The sequence below is a fragment of the Terrapene carolina genome, unplaced genomic scaffold, assembly GCF_002925995.2.
Source record: "Terrapene carolina triunguis isolate 2854851 unplaced genomic scaffold, T_m_triunguis-2.0 Scaffold139, whole genome shotgun sequence".
Taxonomy (NCBI): domain Eukaryota; kingdom Metazoa; phylum Chordata; order Testudines; family Emydidae; genus Terrapene; species Terrapene triunguis.
This window is the reverse complement of record NW_020664490.1, coordinates 5,853,806-5,867,185: the sequence shown is the minus strand read 5'-3', so window position 1 is coordinate 5,867,185 and position 13,380 is coordinate 5,853,806. Positions and strand designations below refer to the sequence as shown.

The 13,380-nt window shown below is 45.9% G+C and overlaps 1 protein-coding gene across 2 annotated transcripts in view; it reads right to left on the bottom strand.

The window, feature by feature from the left end:
- LOC112124026 (microtubule-associated tumor suppressor candidate 2) overlaps nt 1-13,380 on the bottom strand; it is a 304,990-nt gene that overhangs the window by 18,674 nt on the left and 272,936 nt on the right. For both annotated transcript variants that reach the window (XM_026653527.1, XM_026653528.1), the window contains 2 exons: nt 10,727-10,941; nt 2,260-2,365 (listed from right to left, as the gene is read on the bottom strand). In XM_026653527.1, the coding sequence (XP_026509312.1) occupies nt 2,260-2,365; nt 10,727-10,941 (321 nt within the window). The remainder of the gene's footprint in view (nt 1-2,259; nt 2,366-10,726; nt 10,942-13,380) is intronic.

Here is a 13,380-nt window from a genome sequence, read left to right as displayed (position 1 = left end):
TGTGTGTGTGTGTGTGTGTGTGTGTGTGTGTGTGTGTGTGTGTGTGTAAGAAAGAGCGGTACCCACTGAATATCAATCCACACAAGAAAATTGATGTGTTTTGTGTTTTATTCTGAAGTGCCTATCTGATCAGATCACATGGACATACAACAATAAGGAAAGGATTGAGGGTAAAATTTTCATGTGTGTCTAAGTCACTAAGAAGCATATGTCTATTTTCAAAAGAGATTTAGGCCCAGATTTTAAAAGGTATTTAGGTGTTGCTTTGCTCAGCACTGCAAGGCCTAAGTGATTTTGGAGCTTAAATCTCATTTTCAAAAGTGAAAGTCAAGGGGACTTAAGTTCCTAAATGCCTCAGTCACTTCTGAAAATGAAACTTAGGTTCCTAAGAGGTATTACAGTGCTGAGCGGAGCAACATCTACATATCTTTAAAATGCAGGTCTCAGAAACCTAATTCCTATTGACTTTCAATGAAGTTTAGGCTTCTAAGTGTCTATATCTCTCTTGACAATGGGACGTAGGCTTCTAAGACAATGACATTTTTGAAATTTTTACCCTAAGTTCTGGATCTCCATTACCTGGGAATATCACCAGTACAGACAGAACTCAGCTCTCAGTTGCACCTATGCAGCTCTCAGTGACTTCAAAGGGAGTCATGCATTTGAATCTCATTTGGCATAATACAGACTTCTTATACTGTGCAATCCTGAGTTGTGCAGAGAACCGTCAAGTGAAGCTATGGGAAGCTGAGGGATCAGGCCTGAAGTTGTTCTTAGTTTCATAGAATCATAGAATATCAGGGTTGGAAGGGACCTCAGGAGGTCTAGTCCAACCCCCTGCTCAAAGCAGGACCAACACCAACTAAATCATCCCAGCCAGGGCTTTATCAAGCCTGACCTTAAAAACCTCTAAGGAAGCAATTCCACCACCTCCCTAGGTAACCCATTCCAGTGCTTGGTTACAGCATGACAGTTCCTTCCAATCTAAGTAAAGGATTCTTCCCATGCAGTATTTCTGTCTGAAATGCACTGTAGCACTAACCTCTTCCTTTTTTAGCTCCCTTTATAGGTATTTAATGCTATTCACTGGTGGGCTTATATATAACACCATTAGCATCAGGGTCTTCATTTTAAATCATGTCACAGCTGCATTCTCCAAAGCAGCCGTTTCCTTCCTTTTGTCTCCACAGTTAATGCTCACCATCCTTCACAGCCTAAGACAATTAGCTAAAACTAACATTTCATTTCACAAAGGGCCTGACCGAGCACGGTCCTGAGTACCTCTCAATTCTCACTAACCCCCAGGGAGTGGAGGGCAGGTGTCACCTTGCAGGGTCCAGCCCGACATTAGCACCAACATGTCTAGTTTAAGGCTGTAACCATGCTGCCATAAAAACAATTGTCCTTTCATTATTCAGAGGTCAAAACCATTTGCACACACGGTAGGGTATCTATTATACACCACATCAATCAGTATAAAATCCCTACAACTGGCCAGTAATGTTTAGGCTTATGACATTAGTCTCATCGAAGCCCCTGGTGTAACAGAAAAGCTGGCACGCAGCTTTACAAAACGAGGGGGAGGAATCGGTGACTAAACTGGGCTGGATACTATGTGCCTGCTGGGAGCCTCTCTGCAATGACAAGGTGTGCGTAATGTCTTGCATTTTGATACTGGCTGCTCAGGAAGGGGGAGGTGTTGGGGAGCAGCCGTTCTACTATGCTGGCGCCCATAGCAATAGCCCTTAACTTATACCTGGCCAAATCAAACCTCTGCCCATTGCAGCACTGACTCTAAAGTGCAGAGTTATTCCCTGCTCTGTATTTACTAGTGGGTTCAGTCTAATTTTAAATGTCTACAACAATGATGCTTCCATCAAGAGTGACTGGAGTCCTCTTGTGTTCTGGCATGGATGTCGGGGTATACTGAGCGATCGGAAGGCATATGTTCTGCCTTTTCTAGTCAACCCCTATTATGCATTATGCATGTACTGAGGTGCTTTTCTGCTCTCATTCTTGGCAGCAAAGACAGCCGATGAAGGTTTATAGGGTTTCATTGTGGAATATTGTTTCCTCCCTTTATCACCTCCCTACAGTGCAACTACATAGTAAGAATTCAGTCCAAAATTAGAGGACCAGGGTTATCAGCCAACTGCGATTTTATCATCTGATTGGGATTAAGGAGCTTCAAGCCTATCTCACAGCACTTCCAACGTTAGGACTCGGATGGCTCCATATGTATAAGTGTCCCAGGATTACCTTGAACTTTGTTGTCATGATCATCCTGGAGTACTGCAATGGCAACTGTGTGATTGTTTTCCATCTCTAACATTGCAGCTTCGTGAGTGGCTGAAATATCTTCCACCTGTTCAAAAGACAACAAAATGAAGTTATGGACAGAAAAATATTAGTGCTATGGAGCACCAACAGGAGGAACTATCAGAAAACACCAGGGCCTTGGAAAGTTACAGATGACGCGGATTGAGTGCAACAGTTCTTATGTTATCAAGTGTAATGATTAATTGCAGAAAGTGTGTTATGACTCCGCGAGTGATGGGATGTGGGCACTGCATGCTGCTCTTGCAACTTAATGGTAACAACAGTGGTATTAAAAAAAAAAAAACACAGGCTGAAAACCTTTCATTTGTCAAGGCCATTTATGTGTTCAGAAACTTCAGCAGCCCATAAACTGAAATGCTATTAACAAACCAGACTCTCCCGTATGATCTGATAAACAGACCCAATTCCAAGATATCCTGGGTTTATTGCCCTTCATAGTATTCTACTACAATTATTTTTATTTTAAGACCTTGAGTTAACCTCAATGGAAGATGCCAAAAAGATTTAGCATTTATTTATAGAAAAACAATGAAAATAATAGCTATCGGCAAATATAAAATTGAACAATAATTATTTAGAGAATCATCATTACAAACTCCTATTCCCAGCTAAAATGCTCATATGCTTATTAATCCAATCCCAGTAAGTCAGTGATACCCTTTGTTAATATACGCACAAGCATTTTCAAGTTGGTGCAGAAATAAATCATTGAGATGCCACTGAAATCAGCAAGTTTCCCTTCGTCTTCTCTTACTGATGACTGAGAGCTTTCCTGTTGTTTCAGTCAGTGCAGTAACTTACTGATGCAAACAACAATGACAAAAGCTACATGATAATATATAGGAAACCTTTCCACTGCCTACATGCAGATAACACACCCGTTGGTTTTGTGTAAGGAGCATCAATGGATCGTTCCTTCACATCTTTTATTATAGGGCGTGTGGATAAGATATAGCCAGATTCCAAATTTTTCTTGTTATGGCCATGAGACCCAGGAGTGAGAATATAGAATTACTTGACTGCAATATTAGGCCAATCCAGTGGCTGAATAGGCAAGGAGGTGAATATATTAAAAAAAGTGGTTCAACAAAGTGCACTTTATTCTTCAGCTCCCATTGGTGGATCACACACTGGTTTATTTTTGATATGATAAAGACAATAAAGAATAAATATATATAAATAAGACCAATGGGAGTTTTGTCTGAATAAATCACGTAGGATCAAGACCTCTTAATTTAGCTGAGATTCATTCTTAGCACCAGAGATGTGCATCAAGTCAAATATGATGGGATTGTGCCATGTATCTGTTATCGAAACACAATGCTCATAAAAAAATCAAGTAAAACAGCCTCAACCTTTTGAATATTCATACATACATGTCCGGTGACAAATAATCACCATCTCATTCTGATTAACTATGGCAAGGATTCTACAGCTACATTGTTTCTTGTGACAGCGCTGATCATACAATTAATCTACCACATGAGACTCTGGAATCATTTCAATCTCTTTTACCGGTGGTTTCCCCCGCACTTTACATTTTGAGTGCAGTTAGTGTTCTTGAAAGGTGCCAGGTTGGCACTCCTGGAGACTGATGCACCTGGCATCTCTATGGAACAGACACATCACCAGCTGTGACAAGACAAGCTTCTCCAAATCATTCTAACCTGGAGCAGGAGAAACTGCCTCTTTGTTTGGTCTCCAGGCTTGTTCAAACCTTAGTCTACAATGGTGCCGTGTAGTACCACTTGCGATGGTGGTTTCTGTTGATTTGGACAATTGTCCTAATGGAAATGGACTAGTACCACCATCAACTCACATCATAACAGGCTAATGAAAAACCATCGGATGGCAATGAGTCCTTGCCACTATTGACCCAATGACCTAATGCTGAAAAGATCTGTATCCCACTTCCAATTTCCGGGGCCCACCAGCCTCCGTCAGAGTAATCTTCTGATTGCCACAGATAAAGGACTATATAAGTCACTTGCTCTTCTGGGCTTTGTGAGTTATAATGATCACATTCCCTAATCAAACATATTCTCTTGCATTGTTTTGTAATGTGGTGTATCAAACAATTGTATTTTTATAGTGAAACAGCTGTTCACTGTGAAGTTGCTTCATGCACACAGCTGTTTTATTTACACTTAATGTTAGATTAAAGAACAAAGACAGAGCCACAGAACTAGTGTGGATAAGAATAAATGTTTTACTACATTTAATCATTCAAAATATCAAAGTTAGCTCAGACATCAGCTGCCAAATTGCTAATTAAATTAGATAAGATTTAAATTTAGAATGAAAAATATACATTTAGTTTGGAATTTGAAATTATACAAACTTGTCTTGATGATAACATGAGAAGAGACAGTGCTATGGTTAAGAATTATTCATAAAACAAAGTGGGATTTAGTTGCTAAGATGAGATCTAAAGAGTGAGTGAGTAGAGGGCTGGGTGGCTTAGTGAGCTGGTACTGGTGTATGAATACCATCAGCCCCTTCCCCTGGTATGTATATTCTATTTGTTTGTATGTCAGCCTATCACCACCTCTGAAGCACTGCCAGAATTATTTACCTTGTACTTGCTTAAATCTTTATTCATGCCTTACGTATGAACACCACTGCATTGGAATGACTATGCTAAATCCCTAATCTTCTGAGATCTAGGAAACAGGAGGCAGAGTTCCTTTCTTCACCAGCTTCACTGGCAGGTTCCTTCTCAATAAAGCCAAAAAGCTAGTTTTCAAAAACTTCTCCATGGATTTTGCCCAGCCTACATTTCTGACTCCATACCCATTTTCCTTCTGGCTCCCTTTGTTCTTCCAGTGTAGCCTCCTCTGCCACTTTTCATAGTAGGTAGATTCTTTCGCACATGGAATCAGGTCTCCTGGGTTCTAAACTTAGCTCTACCACTGATTCACTCGTTAAACTTGACAAAGTCACCTAACCTCGTTTTTCTATCTGTAACAACTACCTCCCAAAAGAGTTATAAGGCGTAAGAACATAAGAATGGCCATGTGGGGCCAGACCAGTGGTTCAGAAGACCTGTCTTCTGACAGTGGCCAATGCCAAATGCTTCAGAGGGAGTGAACAGAAGAGGACAACTGTCGAGTGATCCATCCCCTGTCATCCAGTCCCAGCTTCTAGCGGTCAGAGGCATAGGCCTGGTCTACACTAGGGGGAGGGGGAGATCGATCTAAGATACGCAACTTCACCTACGAGAATAGCATAGCTGAAGTCGACGTATCTTAGATCGACTTAGATTGACTTACTCCGCGTCCTCGCGGCGCAGGATCTACGGCCGCCGCTCCCCCGTCGACTCCGCTTCTGCCTCTCGCAGCGGTGGAGTTCCGGAGTTGACGGGGAGTGCGTTCGGGGATCGATTTATCGCGTCTAGACGAGACGTGATAAATCGATCCCTGATAGATCGATCACTACCCGCCGATCCAGCTGGTAGTGTAGACGTACCCTTAGGGACACTCAGCCCATGGGGTTGCAACCTTGACTAGGGTGACCATATTTCCTATGCTGAATACGGGACACCTGGTAAAATTACTTGTATTCAAGCGAGTTCAATGGCAATCAATGAGAACTATGCAGTACAAACATTCAAATTAACATCAAGTTGACTGAGCCCCTGTTAAAACGAAATACTGCGTACTCGGATTCTTTTTATTTACCTTCTTATCGTTAAGGCTTTAGGGTTCACACGGGGAGAGGCGACACACACCTCACTCTCATACACCTCTCTCACATGGGTGGGGGTGGGTGACCGACCGACCTGATCCTCCCTGTCCGGTGCTCTCTGCCCTCCATGCCTGGCTGGACCTCTGGGATGGGCTCGCCTCTCCTGGAACCTGGTGCCGCATCTTCCTGAGGCAACGCGTGGGGGGGCACGCCGGGTCACATGCCTCCCTCCCCAGATTTCAGCCAGGGTTCAAACCAGAATGTGGCCAGGAGCAGCCTTTCGACACTGTGTGGGAGGGAAGGGATGGGAGCTGCTTCCAGATGCGGGTGGGCGGGGGGAGAGGAGGGATAACCTGACCCGTCTCTTTGCAGATCTCATCTCTCCTCCCCCCGAAGCAGCTTGTCCCTTCCTGCCCACACAGTGTCAAAGGCAGCTAACACCTCCAGGCTGCTGCTGGCCACCGACATAACCCAGCTGCCTTCTGTCCCTTCACTACAGTGCGGGCAGGAAGGGGTTAAACCCTAATGATGCATTGTGCACCAGGGCCCAGGGAACCTGACTGCAGTGGCTTCAGCGAACCCGGCCAGAGAGGTGGCTCAGCAGAGGAGGGTGCCTAGGGGACGGGGCGCAGGTGAAGAGGGTGCTACGCCCCTGCCTGGGGTGCTGCTGTGGAGCCTGCAGGGTTGGGGCGTGAATAGGCTGGAAATCCCCCCACCCCCACCACTCCAGAGCTTAGCTGAGGGGTGGAGAGGCTTCCCCGTGTCAAGTGCTGTGCGTGGCTTTGGCACATACAGGGCTCAACTCCTCCTGGCCAGCGCCCCGGGTCGGAGGGTCTTTGGCTTTCCCAGGGTACCAGCCCAGCCAGAGGCAGTGGGGGAAGGAAGGAGCCTGCCGGCCAGGCTGTTGGTGAGCTGAGTGCTCTGACCAGGGCTGGTTCCCTGTGCAGCGCTGGGAGCGGGATGCATCCCGCCGGGGGGGATATGGAGGAGCAGCTGGGCTGGGGGGTGAAGGGGCAAAGCAGGGAGAGGACAGCGAGAGGGGAGGACGTAAAGGACCGACGGGTGGGCAGCAGAGGCGACACGTAACTGGCCGCCGCCTGGTGCCTGCCCACACTCACCAGCCACCGCAGCGTGCAGCCAGTGCCGTCCGGAAATGGGACAGAGGGTGGGGCCCTGCTAGCCAAGAGCTGGCACCCAGCGGGGGCTGCACTGAAGGACCAGCAGAGGAAGAAGCTGGCCCCGTGCTCTGCAGCTTTGTCCCACCACCAGCCTTGCACTACCCACCCCCATCGTCAGCCACTGGATGCCCCCCCTCACCGCTGGTGGGCAAGAGGCTGGTGATCAGGGATCCGGCCAGCAGCAGGACTCGCCGGTACTGATGGAGGGTGCGGGCAGGGGAGAGACAGAAAATACGGGACAATTTGCCCATTTTTAAAGAAAAAGTTGGGACACCTGCAGGAGGGCTTAAATATAGGACTGTCCCCTTAAAAATGGGACGTCTGGTCACCCTAACCTTGACCATCTTGGCTAACAACCATTGATGGACCTCTCCTCCATGAAATTAATTAATTCATTTACTAATGAATAAATATTGAGCGGAGGCCCAAACTGGAGAAGTGTAATGAGCTGGAGAGTGCTGTACATGGGTAAGATTGTTAGGAAAATGTTTGAAAACCTGGAACACAACTTTACTTTGGATTTAAAAAAAATCTTGATTTAACTTAGTGTTGGACTGACCAGCCCTGAAGACTAATTCATATTTTTGTATGGGACACTGCAACCCTTGAATGACACAGACTTACTTCCCATTGCTTCAGCTGGTAATAATGTGGTGGATTAAACCATAACAGACTGGGAAACGAGCAAGATAAATATGCTAAGAATCCAATCCCAGCACAACCTGTCTGACCTGAGTCAGCTTATTTTATAACTAGAGTAAGAGCAAAGCACCATCCTGCCCAATATCTCTAAGAGCCGCCCAAGAAATAAATAGAAACACAGCACTGCCAAGAAAACAAAGAAATAAAAAACAAAAAACCCAAAGCTTAAATCCTCAGCAATTGAAAACCTCACCTATGAGTTCCCAAACAATCAGTAATGTCTGATAGTACATAGACTTCACAACAAGACATCTTTAACCAACAAAAATGACTCAACATAAAAGGGGTAAAAACAACACGAAGTATGGTTCAATATAGATGGTAAAAGATTAAGAGCGAAGAAAGGAAACGCTCTAGCTTAAAACACAAAGAGCTTTTGACTCAAACTTTCACAACACTTCCCACCACATACTAGGAAATCAATACTCAGACAAAAGCATTGGGTAAAACAGCACAATTGGGAAGGATTTAAGATCAATAACTATAAAAGGATTTAGCAGTTCAGAATGGTCAAACCCCAGCGAGAGCACTCCCATCCCCGCCACAAAGGAATCAAACCTTACATAGGAGACGGAAGGAAAACATCCTTGATAAAGACATTAACTAGAATCTGCCATAAGAGATTAGCAGTTCATTGACTGTGAGGGGAAAAAAAATAAACAACATGTGCATGGACACCTTCAGGCTAGAAACGGAGGAAGACGGATATCTCTATGTGCATTCTCAGACAAAAAGCTTCCTTTTCAGCGTTAAGCTACACTGGAGAGCTTGTGGCTATGCAGTTATCCTGGCTAGAGCTAGCTGGGATTCAGAGCAGGATCTTGTGTCACCCACGTCCCAAGGGCATGCCCTAGTCACTGGGCTATAGGCTATTTTAGGATGGCTCGCTCTCTCTTTCTCCCTAATTTTGGAAGGTCTCAGTTTCAACCCAATGCTTTGAAATCTTAACAATTTTCGCAGGACGGGAAGACTGTTTCCTGCCCAATTCTAGTCCTGACAACTCTAGTGTCAGCCCCTCTGGTTGTGAGTCTTAGATGCACGTTTTCCACCATTTTCCTCCTCTGCGTACCATCCAGATGACAGGACAGTAGATATCAACATAACATGGTGCAGCACCCCATCTCTTCCAGGCCAACACTCTGAGCCTCTATAAGGAACCATTTGATAAAAATAAAATCATCATCTCCCCACTTTGTACTCGTACTCTCTTCCCAGGATCTCAAAGTGTTTTACCACACACGAGGTACAGAAGGTGAATAATATCCTACCCATTTCACAGACAGATGAACTCAGAGACATTGGGTCTCATTCTCATGTCTTGCACCACTATGCAGTCATTTACTGTTGTTCAAAGTCAGGGTCGTTCTGATTGATTAGTGCTTTACATTCACCTCACACAATTGCAAACAACTACACAAGGTACAAGGATCAGGGCCAGAAAAGTTAGGTGACTTTCCCAAGATCACTCAGTGTTTCAGAGGCAAAGCCAAGACTAGCACCCTGGAATTCTGAGTCCCAGGCTTTTGCTCCAAACACGAAACTATGAGATACATATTAGAGAATCCAAGTACTGTACATGCAGCCCTATGTGAAATTTCACCCACGAGACCCTGCAGGCAACAGGACTAGTCTGTCTCTTAGGTTTCAGGGTTAGATTCCACCCAGACATGATGACGATATAGAAATTACAATGAGAAGAGCCTTCCATGAATAGTGTTGGTTAGGGCAGGTCTACACTACCGCTTAAGTCCATTTAACGTATGTTGTTAGGGGTGCGAAAAAGCTTCCCCCCAAGAGACACAAGTTTTGCGCTGTCCATGCCAGCGCTGTGTCGGTGGGAGACTCTCCCGCAAACATAGCTTCTGTTTCTTGCTGAGGTGGAGTAATTATGCCGACAGGCGAGCGCTCTCCCGTCGGCCTAGCGTGTCTTCACCAGACGGGCTACAGTGGTGCAGCTGTGCCGATGTAGCGCTGTAGTGTCGATTTGCCTTTAGTCTTTGGATAAAGTCTGTCAGGGCTGAAATCTTTTTAACCATGTCAATTGTTAATTGTGTGCAATATGAATAATTAATCAAAGTCAATGGAAGGAGTCATTTCCATAAACCACAGCAGAGCATCCTGCTAGCACGTCCGATTCTACCACGGTCTACACACGAGTACAGTAGTAGGCCCATATGTGAGTTAAAATGGCTATGCAGTTAACTTATTAAAAAATAAGGCTAAAAATACTATATGCTATGTAATCCCATTTATTTAGGAAAGAAAAGCAGGAGAAATACTTGAGGCTCATAGTCAAAGTTATGTGCTCAGTTAGAGGCAATAATGTCTAATGGTTGAACAACAGAAGTCAGGAAACCTGGATTTTATCCTGTGTCGTTGACAAAACATGTGCCGTTGGGTAAGTCACTTCACCGCTCTGCCCCACTTTATCTGTAATTTGAAATATAACTGGGCAAGCTTCTGCTGCCCTTATTTGCGTTGAGAAGTATCTTACTTAACATGTAGATTCAGTCAACTCAATGGGGTACAGTACTGCTCATTGTGAGTAAGGGTGGTGGACGGGGCCCAATATTTATATTTGGTACCGCACAAGTGAGTTACCTGTAAAGCACTTTAGGATGTGTGAATGAAAGGCATTGTACAGTCAGAAGTATGTGCTTTTCTTTAGACTAGGAAGGGTAAGAAACTTGGATCTTCTACTAGTTATCAGCTTGTTACAATGTCTTCATACTGGAGAAGGTCACAACATTCAGCTGGACAGTAACCTGCACTGTAATTGCATTGCTCTATCCCCCTAACATGAATAACTTATGGCTGACCTGTTCTTGGTGCTGACACTTGATCCTCACAAGTTGAAGTCTGTGTTCCTCTTGCAAGAGGTCCATTTCGCCCCTGTACTGTAACTGCAACCTCTCCTCAAGGGCACGCAGCTCTTCTTGCTGTTGCCAATGCAGCTTCCTCACCTCCTCCTCAAACCTTCTCTCCAGTTCCTCCTTCTCTTTTTGTAATTTCTCACATCTTGCTGTGTTGAGGGCTGTGGAGAAAAGAAAGTACAATCGGTAAAGTCTGAGATAGTAATCTCTATGGGCAGGGGCTATCTTTTTGGTCTGTATTTGTATTGTGCCTAGCACAGTCGAGTCCTCGTCCATGACTGGAGCTCCTGGGCTCCACCACAGTACTATTTGTATTAAACAAATAATAACAAAGTTGCAATAGATACAGAAATGATTACCACAGCCGCACACACAGACACTTCAACTCACAATACAGATTTAACAAGGCATTATGCGTTGCCTTAGGGAGGGCAATTCTATTGCTGTCATAGGTGTTACTCTGGATCTAGAATATAAGTCTAGCTTTCTGATGTCATAATTTGTATTTCTGTTTTCTGATTCTTATTTTATGCTTTGTCTAACAACAATGAATAGGAAAGAAGTGGATTTCCACTGCTCTCTGCTGAGACACAGTTAAAAATCATTCTATCGACATGAAAAATTGGAGCCTGGAAAGAAACTAAACAGCACAGACCTGGTTCAGCAACAAATCACATATAAAAAGAAGAGCTTGAAGAAATAAATGCCCACTTTTTAAAGTTGTTTTTGTATTAAGTGGTTTGTGTGTTTCATGGACCTAGAGAATATAAATGTAAGAGCAACATTTAAAGCAACAAGTGATGGTGGGATTTACACTCTCATGATCCATCATTATTATTATTCCTCTGAGTTAATGGGCCATATCAGAACTGGTGTAACTGGGTGCAACTCCAACAGAAGTGCCGGTGAAGTCAGTGAAGTTTAACCTGCTTCCACCAGGCCTGAATTTGGCTGTAGGAAAAGACGGTTACTCACCGTTGTAACTGTTGTTCTTCGAGATGTGTTGCTCATATCCATTCCAGTTAGGTGTGTGCGCGCCGCGTGCACGATCGTCGGAAGATTTTTACCCTAGCAACACCCGGTGGGTCGGCTGTGGAGCCCCCTAGAGTGGCGCCGTTATGGCGCTGGATATATACCCCAGCCGACCCAGCGCCCCCTCAGTTCCTTCTTGCCGGCTACTCCGACAGTGGGGAAGGGGGGTGGGTTTGGAATGGATATGAGCAACACATCTCGAAGAACAACAGTTACAACGGTGAGTAACCGTCTTTTCTTCTTCGAGTGCTTGCTCATATCCATTCCAGTTAGGTGACTCCCAAGCTCCACCTAGGTGGCGGGGTCGGAGTGAGACATTGCTGTGTGCAGAACCGCTGACCCGAAAGCAGCGTCGTCTCTGGATTGTTGCACCAGCGCATAGTGAGTAGCAAATGTGTGGACCGATGACCACACTGCAGCTTTACAAATGTCCTGGATTGGTACTTGAGCCAGAAAGGCAGTCGAGGAGGCCTGGGCCCTCGTGGAATGAGCGGTGAGGCGTGGCGTCGGTACACCGGCCAGGTCGTAGCAAGCACGAATACAGGACGTGATCCAAGTGGACAGGCACTGTGAAGAGACCGGTGAGCCTTTCATCCGGTCGGCCACCGCAACGAAGAGTTGCGTCGTCTTCCTAAATGGCTTTGTACGGTCAATATAGAAAGCCAGGGCCCTGCGTACGTCCAAAGAGTGTAAACGCTGGTCTTGACGAGTAGCGTGTGGTTTCGGATGGAAGACCGGGAGGAAAATATCCTGGTTCACGTGGAAAGGTGACACCACCTTTGGCAGAAAGGCAGGATGGGGGCGAAGCTGCACCTTGTCCTTATGGAACACCGTGTATGGGGGCTCGGATGTCAGCGCCCTGAGTTCCGAGACGCGCCGTGCTGAGGTGATGGCTACCAGGAAGGCTGTCTTCCAAGATAAGTACAGGAGCGAGCAGGTAGCCAATGGTTCAAACGGAGGCCCTGTGAGCCTGGAGAGGACGAGGTTGAGGTCCCACGTTGGAACCAGCTGTCGCTGCTGTGGGTATAGCCGGTCTAAGCCCTTGAGGAATCTAACGACCATCGGGTTCGAGAAGACCGAGGACGTGAGTTCCCCTGGGTGGAAAGCGGAAATAGCGGCGAGGTGAACCCTAATTGAGGATGTCGCCAAGCCTTGCTGTCTGAGGGACAGGAGGTATTCCAGTATCAAGGGGATAGGAGCCTGCGAGGGAGACGTAGCTCGTTGCTCACACCAGCAGGAGAACCTCTTCCACTTGGCTAAATAAGTGGTCCGCGTAGAGGGCTTTCTACTTCCCAGCAGGACCTGTTGGACGGCCTGCGAGCATTGCCGCTCTGAGCGACTCAACCATGAAGCATCCACGCCGTGAGGTGGAGCGACTGCAGGTCGGGGTGACACAGCCGGCCGTGGTCCTGAGAGATGAGATCCGGACTCAAGGGGAGCGTGATCGGCCTCTGTACTGACAGCTCTAGAAGTGTGGTGTACCAGTGCTGTCTCGGCCAAGCAGGAGCGACTAGAATTACCCGTGCATGGTCCCTGCGGATCTTGAGTAGCACCCTGTGGACCAGCGG